The 17289-nt window shown below is 42.3% G+C and overlaps 1 protein-coding gene across 1 annotated transcript in view; it reads left to right on the top strand.

Annotated features, from left to right (window-relative positions):
- tmod2 (tropomodulin 2) overlaps positions 1 to 12663 on the top strand; it is a 70281-nt gene extending 57618 nt beyond the window's left edge. Inside the window, 7 exon segments of the mRNA XM_085968644.1 lie at positions 251 to 358; positions 6907 to 7050; positions 8116 to 8260; positions 10459 to 10520; positions 10842 to 10889; positions 10892 to 10981; positions 10984 to 12663. Of these exon segments, the coding sequence (XP_085824770.1) occupies positions 251 to 358; positions 6907 to 7050; positions 8116 to 8260; positions 10459 to 10520; positions 10842 to 10889; positions 10892 to 10981; positions 10984 to 11055 (669 nt within the window). The 3' untranslated portion in view covers positions 11056 to 12663.
- Positions 12664 to 17289: the final 4626 nt, after the last annotated feature.

The following is a 17289-nucleotide window of genomic DNA, read 5'->3' as shown; positions in this document are numbered from 1 at the left end:
AAGTGGTCAAAAAATGGGGAAAATTGGTTGAGGATCTGATTACCACCCTGTGATGCAGTACGTTGGTAGAACATGCTCTTTCTGCAGTTTCTTGTGTAGGAAGCTCTAACCTCAGTTAAGCTGTTTGAAGAAAGGTGAGTCAGCCAACGGTGCGCATGGGTAACTGCTTTGGAGTTAACAAACGTGTGAGGAAGGGGTAAGCTGGGGTTCCAATTACACTCTTCAATTACTATCTTCAATTTGTCCTCAGAATATTCCAATTCCAACGTTAAAAGACTTTGCAGAAGCCTTGAAAAAAAATAGTCACCTGAAGAAGTTTAGTTTGGCAGCATCTCGGAGCAATGACCCTGTCGCTCTTGTAAGTTTCATTTTGCTCTGATTCTGTGTTTACGAAGTGTTCTTTATTGTTTCCCAGTGATTTAACTTGGAGTTATGGTGTAGAGCAGGAATATCAAAAATATCGACAGTGAGCCATGCACAACCCCCCCCCCCCCCCCACCCAAAACACTGGCAATAAGACATCAAAACCCAGGCAGCTCTGTCCAACTTGTGCTCCTGTTTTCTACATTTGTGGGCCTGAACATTTGGACGATATTTGACACTGTGGTGTCAGCAGTTTGGGGGGTGGATTTTTAACAACTTTTGTTAGTGACTTTCCCTCCTGAGATGGTGGGTTCCTTTGGAAATCTGCACACTGGTTTAATGCAGTATCCATCTTCCTTCAGTCCATGAAGTGTTAATTGAGATTAGATGAGAGTTAAACCCAAACTTAGTCACAGTTTGGGTCATACTGTCATTTGATCATGGGTGGGTACATGAAAGTTGTTGCTTTCACATTATTAAGTTGTCAGCAAAGCTTAAATATATTTTAATCAGATTCTGGGAGACTGGCACCTGTTAGGCAGCACACGGTGTTTGTTAAATGCACTTTTTGTAGCCTGGCAGTTTTATCTGGGACTACAAATCTGCAGCTAGACTTGAGAGTGGATTTAACAGGGAATTGAATTGTTCATTGATGCCAAGCTCCTAGAATTTGAATTATTAAAGGAATATAAAAGCACCAATGTCTTTTTTGACTGAGCTGAGTTTCCAACCTGATATTCTCTCTCAAAGTCTTTGTACTTCCACCAGGCAGGTAGTGCAGGGGTCCCCTGTGGCCATCCCCCTCTCAAACAGATTGGATACTGATGGGGGGTGGGGATGGCTTACCAGGGGAAGGTAGCAGCAGCCAACTTCCTGGCACCAGGGGTGGTTCTGCTGCACAGGACGGGAGGAAAAAGACTGGGAGAGCTATAGTGATAGGGGATTCTATTGTAAGGGGAATAGATAGGCGTTTCTGCGGCTGCAAACAAGACTCCAGGATGGTGTGTTGCCTCCCTGGTGCAAGGGTCAAGGATGTCTCTGAGCGGCTGCAGAACATTTTGGAAGGGGAGGGTGAACAGCCAGTTGTCGTGGTGCATATAGGTACATAGATACATAGAAGGCAGGAGTAGGCCATTTGGCCCTTCGAGCCTGCTCTGCCATTCAATGAGATCATGGCTGATCATCCAAATTCAGTACCCGGTCCCTGCCTTCTCCCCATATCCCTTGATCCCTTTAGCCTTAAGAAATACATCCAACTCTTTCTTGAATATACTTAATGAACTGGCCTCCACCGCCCTCTGTGGCAGAGAATTCCACAGGTTCACCACTCTGGGTGAAGAAATTCCTCCTCATTTCAGTCCTAAATGGCTTACCCCTTATCCTTAGACTATGACCCCTGGTTCTGGACTCCCCGGCCATCAGAAACATCCTTCCTGTATCTAGTCTGTCCAGGCCTGACAGAATTTTATAGGTTTCGATGAGATCCCCTCTCAATCTTCTAAACTTCAGTGAGTATAAGCCCAATCGACACAATCTCTCCTCATACGTCATTCTTGCCATCCCAGGTATCAGCCTGGTGAATCTTCGCTGCACTCCTTCCATGGCAAGAACGTCCTTCCTCAGGTAAGGCGACCAAAACTGCACACAATACTCAAGGTGTGGTCTCACCAAGGCCCTGTACAACTGCAGCAAGACATCCTTGTTCTTGTACTTGAACCCTCTTGCTACGAAGGCCAACATACCATTTGCCTTCTTAACCGCCTACTGCACCTGCATGCTTACCTTCAGTGACTGGTGTACAAGAACACCCAGGTCTCTTTGCACTTCCCCTTCTCCCAATCTATTGCCATTCAAATAATAGTCTGCCTTCCTGTTTTTGCCACCAAAGTGGATAACCTCACATTTATCCACATTATGGTGCATTTGCCATGTTTCTGCCCAATCACCCAACCTGTCCAAATTGTGCTGCAGTTTCACGACATCCTCCTCACAGCATACCCTCCCCCCCAGCTTTGTGTCGTCTGCAAATTTGGAGATATTACATCCAATTCCCTCGTCCAGATCATTAATATATATTGTGAACAGCTGGGGTCCTAGGACCGATCCTTGTGGTACCCCACAAGTCACTGCCTGCCACTCGGAAAACGACCCGTTTATTCCAACTCTTTGCTTTCTGTCCGCCAACGATATAGGTAAAAACCGGGATGAGGTCCTAAAAGCTGAATATAGGGAGTTAGGAGGTAAATTTAAAAAAATAGGACCTCAAAGGTAGTAATCTCAGGATTGCTACCAGTACCACGTGCTAGTCAGTAGAAATAGAAGGATACTTCAGATGAATACGTGGCTAGAGGAATGGTGCAAGGGGGAGGGATTCAAATTTCTGGGACGTTGGAACTGGTTCTGGGGGAGGTGGGACCAGTACAAAACTGACGGTTTGCACCTGGGCAGGGCCGGGACCGATGTCCTAGGGGGAGTGTTTGCTAATGCTCTGGAGGAGTGTTTAAACTAAAATGGCAGGGGATTGGGAACCTGAGCAGAGAGACAGAGGAAAGGGAAACGAGGATAAAAGCAAAAGACAGGAAGGAGAATAAGTGACAGGCAGAGAAATCAAGGGTTTAAATCAAACATGGCCATAGTAAATAATAATTCTAAGAGCGTTAAATAAACAAGCCTGTAGGCTTTGTGTCTTAATGCAAGGAGCATTCGTAATAAGGTGGATGAATTAGCTGCGCAAATAGAGGTAAGCGAATATGATATGATTGGGATTACGGAAACATGGCTCCAGGGTGGCCAAGGCTGGGAACTCAATATCCTGGGGTATTCAATATTCAGGAAAGATAGGCGAAAAGGAGGTGGGGTAGCATTGCTTGTTAAAGAGGGGATTAACACAATTGAAAGGAAGGATATTGGCTCTGATGTGGAATCTGTATGGGTAGAACTGAAAAATACCAAGGGGCAGAAAACGTTAGTGGGAGTGGTATATAGACCTCCAAACAGTAATGTGGAGGTCGGGGATGGCATTAAACGGGAAATTAGAGAAGCGTGCAATAAGGGCACAGCAGTTATCATGGGTGACTTTAATCTACATATAGATTGGGCTAACCAAATTAGTAACAATACTGTGGAGGAGGAATTCCTGGAGTGTATACGGGATGGTTTCCTGGACCAATATGTCGAGGAACCAACTAGAGATCAGGCCATCTTAGACTGGGTATTATGTAATGAGAAAGGATTAATTAGCAATCTTGTGCAAGGCCCCTTGGGTCAGAGCGATCATAATATGATAGAATTCTTCATTAAGATGGAGAGTGAAATAGTTGACTCGGAGACTAGGGTCCTGAATTTAAATAAAGGAGACTACGATGGTATGAGGTGCGAGTTGGGTAGGATTGATTGGGGAATGTCACTCAAAGGGTTGACGGTGGATGGGCAATGGCAAACATTCAAAGATCACATGGATGAACTACAGAATTTGTTCATCCCAATTTGGCATAAAAATAAAACAAAAAAGGTGACTCAACCGTGGCTAACAAGGGAAATTAGGGATAGCATAAGATCCAAGGAGAGGACATATAAATTGGCCAGAAAAAGCAGTAAACCTGAGGATTGGGAGCAGTTTAGGATTCAACAAAGGAGGATAAAGGGATTATTTAAGAGGGGGAAAATAGAGTACGAGAGTAAGCTTTCAGGGAACATAAAACCTGACTGTAAAAGCTTTTATAGATATGTGAAGAGAAAAAGATTGGTGAAGTCAAGCGTAGGTCCCTTGCAGTCAGAATCAGGGGAATTTATAATGGGGAACAAAGAAATGGCAGACCAATTAAATTCATATTTTGGTTCTGTCTTCACAAAGGAGGACACAAATAACCTCCCAAAGATGTCTGGGAACATAGGGTCTAATGACAGGGAGGAACTGATAGAAATCAGTATTTGTAGGGAAATGGTGTTAGGGAAATTGATGGGATTGAGGGCTGAGAAATCCCATGGGCCTGATAATCTACATCCTAGGGTACTTAAGGAAGTGGCCCTAGAAATAGTAGATGCATTGCGGGTCATCTTCCAAAATTCTATAGACTCTGGAACAGTACCCATGGATTGGCAGGTAGCTAATGTTACCCCACTATTCAAAAAGGGTGGTAAAGAGAAAACGGGGAATTACATCGAAGCCTGACATCGATAGTGGGGAAAATGCTAGAGTCCATTATAAAGGATGTAATAGCAGAGCACTTGGAAAACAGTGACTGGATCGGACAAAGTCAACATGGCTTTACAAAAGGTAAATCGTGCTTGACTAATCTACTGGAATTTTTTGAGGATGTAACTGGTAAAATAGATAAGGGAGAACCAGTGGATGTGGTGTATTTGGACTTTCAGAAGGGTTTCGATAAGGTCCCGCATAAGAGATTAGTGTGTAAAGTTAAGGCACATGGGATTGGGGGCAAGGTATTGACTTGGATAGAGAACTGGTTGGCAGACAGAAAGCAGAGTTGGAATAAACTGCTCTTTTTCCGAGTGGCAGGCAGTGACTAGTGGGGCACCGCAGGGATCGGTCCTTGGACCCCAGCTATTCACAATACAGGTAGACTATCCTTTATCCGAAAACCTCGGGACTAGCCGTGTTTCGGTTTTCGGAAAATTTCGGAAGGTATTTTATAAGACTGGGAAATTTGTCGGGCGGGGGTCGGCGGGGGGGGTCGGGGTCGGCGGGGGTCCGCGGGGGGGTCAGCAGGAGTCGGGGTCGGCGGGAGTCGGGGTCCGCGGGGGGGGGGGGGGGTCGGGGTCGTGCGCCACTCTGGTCATGTCGTGCGCACGACTTACGCTGAACGAAAAAACCTTCGGTTTTTAGAGGGTTGCGGTTTTCGGAAGTTCGGATAAAAGGCAGTCTACCTGTGTGTGTGTGTATATATATATATATATATATATATATATTAATGATCTGGATGAGGGAACTAGATGTAATATCTCCAAGTTTGCAGACTACACAAAGCTGGGTGGCCGTGTGTGCTGTGAGGAGGATACCGAGAAACTCCAGTATGATTTGGACAGGTTGGGTGATTGGGCAGAAACATGGCAGATGCAATATAACGTGGATAAATGTGAGGTTATCCACTTTGGTGTCAAAAACTGGAAGGCAGGTTATTATCTGAATGGCAATAGATTGGGAGAAGGGGAAGTGCAACGAGACCTGGGCGTCCTTGTGCACCAGTCTCTGAAAGTAAGCATGCAGGTGCAGCAGGCGGTTAAGAAGGCAAATGGTATGTTGGCCTTTGTAGCGAGAGGGTTTGAGTACAGGAACAAGGATGTCTTGCTGCAGTTGTACAGGGCCTTGGTGAGACCACATCTGGAGTATTGTGTGTAGTTTTGGTCGCCTTACCTGAGGAAGGATGTTCTTGCCATGGAAGGAGTGCAGCGAAGATTCACCAGGCTGATACCTGGGATGGCAGGAATGACATATGAAAAGAGATTGGGTCGATTGGGCTTGCACTCGCTGGAGTTTAGAAGAATGAGAGGGATCTCATCGAAACTTATAAAATTCTAACTGGACTAGACAGACTAGATGCTGGAAGGATGTTCCCGATGGTTCTGGACTCCCCGACCAGAGGTCACGGTCTAAGGATAAGGGGTAAGCCATTTAGGGCAGAGATGAGGAGGAATTTCTTCACCCAGAGAGTGGTGAACCTGTGGAATTCTCTACCAAAGAAGGCAGTAGAGGCCAATTCATTAAATATATTGAAGAAGGAGTTGGATATATTTCTTACGGCTAGGGGGATCAAGGGATATGGAGAAGGCAGGAACAGGGTACTGAATTTGGACGATCAGCCATGATCTCATTGAATGGCGGAGCAGGCTTGAGGGGCCGAATGGCCTACTCCTGCTCCTATCTTCTATGTTTCACCTCTAACATCACCTATCTCAGTCTGTGCCTCAGCCCATCTGATGCCAAAACCCCCAGCCATGCCACTGTCTGCTCCAGACTTGACTATTCCAATGCTCTCCTGGCCAGCCTCTCATCCTCCACCTCCATAAACCTCAACCCATCCAGCACTTTCTGTTTCCCGTGTCCGTATCCTCCCACTCGCCCATCACCCCTGTGCTCGCTGACCTACATTGGCTCTGATCCCCAAAGCCTCAAATTTAAATTTCTGATTCTCGTGTTCATGGCTTCACCTCTCCCAATCTCTAATCATCTTCGGTGATACAACCCTCAAAGAACTGTCCCTCCAACTTATGGCCTCCTGTACATCCAAAAATACCCTTCACCCCACCATTGGCAGCTGTGCATTCAGCCATCTAGGCCCCAAGCTCTGAAATTCCTTACCTACACCTCTCTGCCTCCCTCCACGTTAAGACCCTTTTCAAAACCCACCTCTGATAGAACAGAAGTGTTTCAGCCATTAGGCTTATGAGAATATCAAAATGGTCCCCTATTTAAAATAATGCTGCTTGTGTTTCAGTGTTGCATCATAATATTAGTGGGTTTTTAAATGTTTGATTTTGGAGGCATTACCTGTTGGCATTTAAACTAAATTTTTTATTTTAAAGGCTTTTGCAGATATGCTACAAGTAAATACGACACTTAGAAGTCTAAATATTGAGTCGAACTTCATCACTGGTGTCGGTATACAGGCAATCATAGATGCACTGAAAGAGAATGAAACCTTAATGGAGATCAAGATTGATAATCAGGTAAGTTGTTTTGCACCTGAAATGATCTGATAAATCTCTACTGGTCTAACTTTGGCACACGGATACTAGGACAGTTTCTTTTTCTAGATATTCTATAACAGCCTTCAGGCCTAGACACTGAAATGTCATCTGATCCCTCTTGCATCTTAATTGAATTAGCCTGAAATGTGTCTGCACCTAGCCTGAGCACACTAACTTTGCTGCTCAGTTTAATTTGTGACACTTCTCTTCTTAGGCAGTCCCTCGGAACCAAGGATGACTTGCTTCCACATTAAAAATGAGTTTGCAGGTGACTGATTAGTCCAATGCGGGACCTACAGTCTCTGCCGCAGGTGGGGCAGACAGTGGTTGAAGGGACAGGTAGGTGGGGTGCGTGGGTTGACATGCGCTGCCTGCGCTTGGCTTCCGCTTGCTCCCGGCCAAGAGACTGAGTTTGGCGCCTTCCCGCATGCTTCTCCTCTTTGTGCGGCCTTGGGCCAGGGATTCCCAGGTGTCAATGGGGATGTTACACTTTTTCAAGGAGGCTTGGAGGGTGTCCTTGAAGCCTTTCCTCTGCCCACCTGGGGTGACACACCTCTGCTGTGTAACCTTTTTTTTACATCTTTTAACTATTCAAACTTATTGTCAAAAAGCCCCCAAGATACCCTGTTCTGGATTCAGCCAATTTAAAGTTAGGAAAATATGGAGGGATGCATATTGTCATATCTTTGCATAGATTTTAAAAGAAAATGTGTAATTTGAATGGTTGCAGATAAGGCCTTACTCCGGAATGCTGCTTTATATAATGTATGAAAGAACAAAATGTGCAATATCTACACATTGTATGTAGTGTTCAGAAAAATAACTGCTAATCTGTTGTAAAGTTGAAAAGCATTAATAATTATATGCAGTTATTACACTTGAAGTGCTTTATAAATGTTTATCCCCAAACCACTTTCAGTACCCCATCCCCTAAAAGATGTCCAGTCAAACTACTTGAATCTGTCAAATTGACAATTTAAGGCAAAATGGAAGCTGCAATATAAACTCCTCACACTAGATTGGATACACTGTTTCTGCTCACAGCGCCAACAGTTAGGTGCCACAGTCGAAATGGAAATAGCGCAAATGTTGGAGACAAACCCCTCAGTCTTGAAATTTGGATATCAGTTCACGCAACAAGGACCACGAACAAGGGCAGCTGCAGCCATAACCAAGAACAACGATTTAGGTAAGATCTACAATTCCTTTCGGTCTTATCCCAGTAATCCAATTTCCAAGGGGAATTTTGTATTCCCCGCCGCCCCCACCAATTTTTATCCTCTCCCTGACAGTGCTGACTTGTTGGAAAATAATTCCAAGCTCCTGTCACCCTCCAGTGTCTCGCCTAAGTGATCATTGTTCACGTGTGACAAAAACAAAATATCGCAGATGCTGGAAATTTGAAATAAAAAAAACAAAATGCTGGAAACACTCAGCAGGTCAGGCAACATCTGTGGAGAGAGAAACGGAGTTGACTTTTTAGCTCGATGACCTTTCATCAACCTGAAACGTTAACTCTGTCTCTCTCTCCACAGATGCTGCCTGACCTGCTAAGTGTTTCTATAATTTTCTGTTATTCATGTGCAAGCCTTGCTGGTGAATGTTAGGCCTTTGCACCGGGGGTGGGGGTTGGGGTGGGGTGGTGCATCCACAGTAGCCGTAGCATCAGGACATATGTAATGGCATCACAGCCAAGTCAATCTTGTCTTCATCCTATGTGCACAAACACAGGGGTCACTGACAATTTGGAGTGGGAGTCTTGGCCAATTTGATTCTAATTTTGAATCAAGTATCCCAAGTTTTAGCTGAGCCTTTAGAATTTTGATGTGAAATAAAATTCCAATATTTTCATAAGACAACAAACTTAGTCACGTGTAGGTATTCTGTTTCAGTAGAAGCTCAGGCTATTGCAGGAGAATTAAATTCAGAATGGAAATGACAGACCAGGCTCTCTCCCTTTCCCTCCCACTCCCCAATATCTTGGGTAAATGTATCATGTGGTGTAGCACTGAGCTATATACATCAGAACATTCAAGGTTTGAGCCCTGATCTATATGTTAAGTTAGCTGATCTCTTCTAGAACAGCAGCTGGGGTGCCCGTGGGTGAGGAGGGGGAAAAATCAGTCGAGTTCTTGCTCCTAATTTCTATTCAGCAACCCTTGCTGAAAAGTGGATGTGTAATGATGTCCACTGAACAGGATCAGGCTTTGCACGCGTGCCTTCTCTGAATAGGCTGCTGATGCTTGCTTTCGTGGGCGAAGTTTCAGAGGGCTGTCAGCACCTGTGGAACCCTAACCCAGTGCAAGTCAGCAGCTTCAGGAGAGGAGGGGAAGAAACAGGCGAACAAGGTATTTCTTGCTCCCTCCACACAGTCATAACCGGCACCCTGGCAAAAGTCTAATGTGTTATTTTACTATGTTATTTTGACTAGATAAGAGTGTTATTCCTGCTTTTTATTGCAGGTAATGAATGCACGTCCTTTCAAGAATACAGAGTATCTGATTATCGCATCTTCTAGTTTGACTTTGGTTTGACCTGCCCACTTCCAACGGTTCATCTTTTTTATTTTTGAATTTCGAGTAGAACAAAACATCCCCGCATACTTGTTTGCACTATTTTTTGCATTTCTGTCATGTTCTCTGCCACCAGATCAGGCCTGTGGCATTGACTGACTGAAATATAAATTGTCCAACCACTGTAATAAACATTAACGAGGTGTTGGCAAACATTGACACCAATTAATGCAGCAGAACTCCTTGATATTTCCATGTATGAGCTAAAACGGGTCCCTTGTGAAGAAGAAAATTCACCTTAGGTTGATGTCCCAATCGTGACGGTGATGGTTTTATGTAATCGCCGCTGACCCAGTTATCACTGAGCTAAAATAGCAGAATAGATGGCATTGCTTTAATACAAATGCTTCCTGAAGTGACAGTAAACCTCTTGCACGGTTCAAAATATGGAAGCTTTCTTGACATACCTATAATAGAAAAAAAAGTACTGTTGCTTTAAATCATTTTTAACTTTTTTTGGTTAAAATTTGGAGCTCCTTTTATAGTAGTATTCTGATTCCTTTAGTGGGAAGTCTCCTTTGATGTGAAGATTCTTTGCTATTATGTGTTATATCTGCTCTAGCTATTATCTTCCTTGCAGATATTTGGCTCCATTAAGTTGTAGATTTTTCTTGTACTATATATTTTTCCTGCAAGCTTTTCATAACAACCAAAGATATCAAAAATGATGCCTCTGACCTTGAAACCAAACTTCGAACCACTGACATGCCAGAGGGCAACAGTTTGAGAGCATTAACTGCTGTAATTTCAGTCTCAATATTACCTGCTAAATTGTTTTTTATTCCTGCTAATTGCTGTCATCTTGCTTCTTCAGTCTGGAATATGAGTAAATTCTTCATGCACCTTGCCAGCTGTCCGGCCCTGAAGTTTCGAACGGTATTAAGTGTGATGAGCATGGAGAACTGGAATTGCTGAACTAATTATTGCCAGTTTTCTGCATTGCACTAACTGCTGTTTTCAGAGTTTTGCCTTTATCTTATTTACTTCACTGCTTTTCTTCTCATTTCTGGCCTGTTAGAAATTCCAAGACTGAGTGCTGTTTGAATGCATGCTCCAAAATTTATAATTGAAAAGTTCTGGATTTCCAAAAGAGGGTGCTGTGTGTGTGTGTGTGTGACATGTATTCTAAACTACTTGTTGACCATGCCATTTTAAGCCTATTCAGTTACTGTTTTTCTTCCTGTTATTTTAATACAGTTCGCAAAAAGCGAGTCGAAAAAGACGCATATTAACGGTAATCTGGAGCCTGTGCCTGCCTGGTGCTGTATTTCATCCTATGGAAGATCCACTACAATGCATTGGGCACGTTGCCAAGCCTAGGTCAAGGCATTCTCACATATTTGCTGTCTGGGTAGAAGGGAAAAGACTGGAATTTAACCCCTCCACTGTTCTAGCAGTAATTGTAGTTTAGTAATAACTTTTGCCCACAAACATCACATTTTTCTCTTTAATTTTTCAGGGGACCTCACGAGTAGCACCAAACTATGTTGTGATTTGAACATATGTTAGATATTAAGATATCCAGGACAGGAAAAATGTTTGACTTGATATTTGCACTGTGCCCAACGTCAAGTATTTTTTAACCTTTTATAAACTGTAATGAAAATCGTGCTAAATTGTAGTGTGTTGTGCAGTTAAGTGTCATTTTTGTACTGCACTTAATGTTCCAGTGTATCTGGACTAAGACAAAAACCTTACAACCTTTTTTTTTTTTAAAAACATTTTGTATTAACTAAAAACTACTATGAAGTTTGTCTTGGGACTTAGATTTATTTTGCCGATTTGGCCATGCTATGCAGCACTGAACCATGGCCGTAGCTGTTACTCTTCCACATGCATACAGTGTGGTGATAACAGTTCAAATCGAGGCTTAACACAGGGATATTTCTTCAGACTTTCTGCCAAAAAAAAAACTTGCAATTCTTAAATTCATCTGTACTCCTTTTGCTGCAAACTGCATTTTAGTACCAAAATGATTTGTATCAATGGAAACTCTTAGAACAAAGTAATAAAACACTTGCAGATTATGTTCTGAAAGGAATATGCTAGTTGGCAATAGTCATAACTGTTTAACCAAAGAGCTGTAAATCTGGATTCTTTGCAGTTTTGTTCTCCTAATGTATTAAGTAGCGAAGCCTGCAGATATTTCCAGTAAAGCAAGTTGGATTCTATGGAGTTCTAAGTATTGGGGAAACAAATTTGAACCATTGCTTACACCAAGTGTTAATGGTTTGAGAAATCTATACCAACCCGCACTGATGAAGCTGCGTGCAGTAATTAAAAATATTTAAATTTTTTATGACCCCCCCCCCCCCCCCTTAATGAAGTTTTTATTTGCTGATTATTTTAGGAGTTTGTCTAACTTCACTTATATAGAAAATTATGTGGCAGCATGACTAATATTACAGGAAATATTCTGGATGCTAAAATCCATGCGCATGCCAGCGTCTTGTGTAGTACGCTTAAAGGACCAAGCTGTTGTGAATGCTGTCTGATAAAGTCCTAGGCTTAAGTGTTTGTGTGGTTAAGCTATATTATGATAACATGATGAATAGCTGTCAGTGTTCGTAGGCCCACGTATAATATCTGCCCCGTCAACTAATACATTGCATTGACTTATTGGTTCTTACAAGCATACAATTAACATGGAATTATGTAAAGAAAATTGTTATAAATGCTCAACTGTTAACATTTAAGCTTCCCCGTCATACAAAAGGTTTGTAATTATAAACGGAAATCAGATTTGTGGTAGTAAATGCTCACAAATAAAAATTGGATGTTGAAAGTATGTGTATAGCCAACCCTTATAATTGAACTGGCAAAGCACTCATCCTTACAAAAGGTGTTTGGGTTGTTTTGTGTAGTATTAAATGATTGGTTACAACCTATTAAGTAAAGTGCATACAAGAATTAATCTGTTAAATGAGAAGTTTATGTAAAAAGTGCTGTGTATATTTAAAATGTACAGCATTCTACAATGGAACCTGTGGGATAATAAAGTTTTTAATACTTAAAAGTTCTCATCTTGTTTGCTTCTCATTTAGTTAATTGTTTAAACTGGTAATTTCATGGGAAATATGAATACACAAAGCAAATGTAGTTAATGCTAATATAGTATTGCGCAAATGTCAGCCCTTATTGATGTAAGAATTTATCCGATAGATCTTTAGTGACAGTATAACTGCAGCTGGTATGAAACTTGCATTTTTATTGTACAAAGCCGAGAGGCCTGCTGTACTGTCATTCTGCTTTTTATGATTGTATAGAGCCTGTTAAACAACAGTAAGCTGCATTTAATGCATGCGTTTGTGGAGTCCTGTCTCTATCACTCCATGGTACTGTGAGGTGGCCAATGTGACTGAATGCTCCTGCTGCACTGTGTAATTCTGTTCGAGCTGCACTGCTAAAAGTACAAGTGCAGGTTGTGGTTACCTCATGGTGTAACAGAGGGTGGTAAAGCTTTATCCTGGGCAAATTCTCTCTTGCTTTTACGTTCCCTTGCATTCCTAAACAGACTCCCTTAATAGATGGAGCCGAAGACAAATCCTGTGACACGGTGGTTCACATTTTGAGAGGAAGCAAGTGCTGTTCCCATGAGCTTTTCTGCTTCACAATAAATTGGGCACTGTTGAGATCCAAGATTAATGCAGGAACATCCTTGGAGTAAGAAGGTTCACCATGCAGCTAAGTCCCAGTGTTCTATGCTGCAGTTGATTTGCTTATAAGTAAGTAAAGTCTTACCCCTCGAGTACAGATTTGATTTTGTTCCATCGTTCACTGTTTTACCTTGTAAGCGGCCTGCTGCAAGTGAGGCAATGAGCACTGAGCCCCTGCAAGACAGGCTGAGAAATTCTGATTTTAAGGGTCCTACTGCTTGCTGTCATGTAAATCTAAGCCTTCATGGTTAGCAACAATTAATGCATTTCTCTGGCTTTTTTTTAGCTGACAAATCTTAAATCCACCCTTTTTGCTATGGCAGATTATATTTCACATTGACTGACTGCCGCCCCCCCCCCCCCCCCCAAAAGAAAAGGCTAGTTAAGATTTAAGCTGCTAGAAGTCGTCCTTCCTTACTGAACTGTAACTAAACGAGAAGCTGAGCAATTTACATTGGTTGCTAAAATCTTTATAGATTTGCCTCTTAGAGCCGTACATTTTTTTTAAAAACTGATTCATTAACACATTTCCGTTGTACCTCGATGGAGGAGTCTCCTTTTAAAGGGGAATTGCTTTTAAGAGTAGTGACAAACGCATAAAATCTCGGTCTATGTAAAGAAATGCAAACTAGCAGCCTGCTAGGCAAACCGAGAATTTTTCTTTGAACTGTTTAAATCGGGTCTTTTGCATTTGAAATGCAAATTTATGCAAAATGCCAAAGCTTTGGTTCTTGCTGTTCAGAACCAGTAAAATCCCAGACTTGACTATAATTACGTATTTCAATATTATGTGGGTTGTTTTGTTCAAATTTCACGACTTTAAATTCTTTCAAATGTAATATAGTTGAGTATTGATTCTACTTCAGGATTTGATCTCCTCCCACTGTTTACCCAATGTAGTTTTTGAATGATTTTGTCCTGCCTTATTTGATCAGTCAGTTTCAGTGGATGAGGACAAGATTTGGCTGGAGGTATGACTTAGACTTGTGTCAATCTCAAAGATATCTCTGCTCCTGCAAGATGGCTACTTGGAACAATTCTTTCACCAGTCATTATTCTAGGCTTATTTAGCACTGTAGCCAAATAGGATTTGCATTTTGGCAGTTTAAATTTTGATGTAAAAATTTTGTTCATTGTTTTCCAATCCCTCCATGGCCTTGCCCCTCCCCGTAACCTCCAGCCCTACAACCCTTTGAGATCTCTGCGCTCCTCCAATTCTGGCCTCTTGCGTGTCCACAGTTTTCATCGCTCCGCCTGTGCCTTCAGCTGCTTCGGCCCTAAGCTCTGGAATTCCCCCTCTGCCTCTGTACCTTTTCTCTCCCCTATGACGCTTCTTAAAACCTACCTCTTTGACCAAGCTTTTGGTCACCTGTCCTAATATCACCATATTTGGCTTGGTGTTAAATTTTGTTTGGTAAAGCTCCTGTGACGTTTTATTGCTTTCAAGGCACTACATAAATGCAAGTTGTTGTATGTATGCCTAATGTCTAAATGGAAGAATTGAACCACTACTTGCAAATTGAATTAAATTCCAATGAAAACTTGGCTGATTTGAGAGACAACCCTGTCAGATTGAACACATCACTGTATATAAAAATATTTGAGATGACTTTACATGGTACAAGTGAAAGTTTTGAACAGTCTTAATACTGTTTGAGCCTAGTTGTGTTACAATGACATTTCTTTACTTTTTGTTCAATAAAGAACATTAAAATTGCAAGTTAAAAATGAAGTAATTGATCCCTTTCATACCTTCCTATTCAAAATTACAAGTATAAACAAAATTAATTTTACTCTGGAAAGCTCATCTATCATGAGGCTTTCATTTTTTAAATTCCATATTTTGTTTGTTTTGAGTCTCTGCCTGAATTTCCAAAGTCCTGAAGCTAGTTCTGCAATTTGGGATAGTAAATTGCACCAGTTTTCTAAAATCTTGTTTTGAGATTAAGCTGCTAATTAGTATTCATCTCGGTTAGATATTTAGCACCAATCGTCCAGTTATATTTTAAATTGAACATATGATGTCATCTGATAGTCAGACATCGAACGCTTTACAAATATATTGCTCTTAATTGGTTGAGTGGGTAAATACAATACATCATGTGACATTGAATAATACAGATGAGAAAATCCCTGGTTCCATCTTGTGTGCTGGGTTGGCCAGTCTAGGCCAGGATGACAATTGGGGCTCTACAGTTTATCTCTGTGGTAAGCTATTTTGGGAGGGGGGGGATGGAAAGAGAGAGAACACGTACGCACAGGATTAGACTTGGTGCAGGTAACCCCCATGGTTAAGGAGGCTGCTGGCAGTCACTGCCCAAATTCACGCACAAAGATTGGTCACTTGGATGAGGTACTGGTGAGCAGCTGTCACCTATAGAAACATAACCTGGCCTTCAGGAGAATGAGGCTGAGGGGAGGTAGGAAGACCTGAAAAGGTACATGCTCTGAAGCTGTTCCCTTCTCGTTACTGTTGCTTTAACTCAATGTCTTTGGATTACTTCTAAACCAGAAAGTGACCTTGTGTACGAACATGTGATCAGGTGTGTGTGTGCAAGTACTCTGCAATCTGAATAATTTAAGAATGGCTTAATGAACTCTGGACTGTCACGAGTCTGCATGTGCTCATGTGAATAATTTGAAGATGAAAAATTGGCCGCGGCATAAGTATGGGTGAAATCAATAATACAGATGGTTATCGGTAGATTCAACATAAATAATTGTGAACAAGGTAAAGAAATGGAATGGATGATTTTCTGAATTGTGGACATTAAAGATTCCTTACTGTTAGGCAAATGTATTTCCATACTGAAGTAAACTATGTGTATATTAGAAGTTGTAGGAATATAGCTGTATATTCTGAACACAAATCATTCAATATATGTTCAAAGTCTCCTAGAATAACTGTATTTGTAGTCCTCATGTGCTTGCAACAACAAGCTATTCCCATTCATCTTGTTGCAGTAGAGTGCCATCATGTCCCTCATTTCATGAGAGTTAGATTTTCTGCAGCTCAGCTGGAGCGACAGACTGAATGGGGCCAGGTACCTTCCCGAAGGAAAGGATGGAAACTAGGACTGTATGCACCAGACCGATCTCTAATGCTTCCTGGCAGCTGACTCGACGGCATAGCAGACATCTGGGAACAGTTTGCCCACCTGCTCCCTTGGCCACTGGAGGTGCATAGTCTGGCCGGGAGGAGGGGGGCGGGGGCAGAAAGGCGAGGGGAAAAATAGTCGGCCATCAAAAAAAAGCGCCTTTGCTGATATATTTGAAACAAATTTTCATGCGCTTTCTGTTAAAGATTGAGCAAATTCAAAACAGGTTAATCCATAAGTCTTTGGCCAGTTGCATTGCCCTTTGATGTCATCACAGTAGAGTGGCCACGACTTTGGTTAGCACTGTGCTTGCTGACCTATATTGGCTCACAGTCCAGCAGTGCCTCGATTTTTAAAAAATCCTTTTTTTTGAAATCCCACCATGGCCTCACCCCTCCCTATCTCTAACCTCCTCCAGCTTTACAACCCTCTGAGATCTCTGCGCTCTTCCAATTCTGACCTCATGCGCGTCCCCAATTTTAATCACTCCACCATTAACGGCCGTGCCTTCAGCTGCCAAGGCTCCTAAGCTCTGGAATTCCCTCCCTGAATCATCAAGGGGTATGGGGAGAGAACGGGAATATGGTATTGAGATAGAGGATCAGCCATGATCATATTGAATGGCGGAGCAGGCTCGAATGACCTACTCCTGCTCCTATTTTTCTATGTTTTTGTCTCTGCCTCGCTACCTCCTCCTCTTAAGACGCTCCTTAAAGCCTACCTCTTGGAGCAAGCTTTTGGTCACCTGTCCTAATATCTCCTTATGTGGCTCGGTGTCAAATTTTGTTTGATAACGCTCCTGTGAAGCACTTTGGGACGTTTTGCCATGTTAAAGGCAAGTTGTTATCTCACATGGGAGCTGCAAAACTGCAGGGCAATCATCACCTGTAA

The sequence above is a fragment of the Somniosus microcephalus genome, chromosome 27 (assembly GCF_052327205.1).
Source record: "Somniosus microcephalus isolate GS21.2 chromosome 27, FLI_Smic_1.0, whole genome shotgun sequence".
In the NCBI taxonomy this organism is placed as follows: Eukaryota; Metazoa; Chordata; class Chondrichthyes; order Squaliformes; family Somniosidae; genus Somniosus; species Somniosus microcephalus.
Note: the sequence above shows the minus strand (reverse complement) of the source record. Positions and strands in the feature narration are given on the sequence as shown.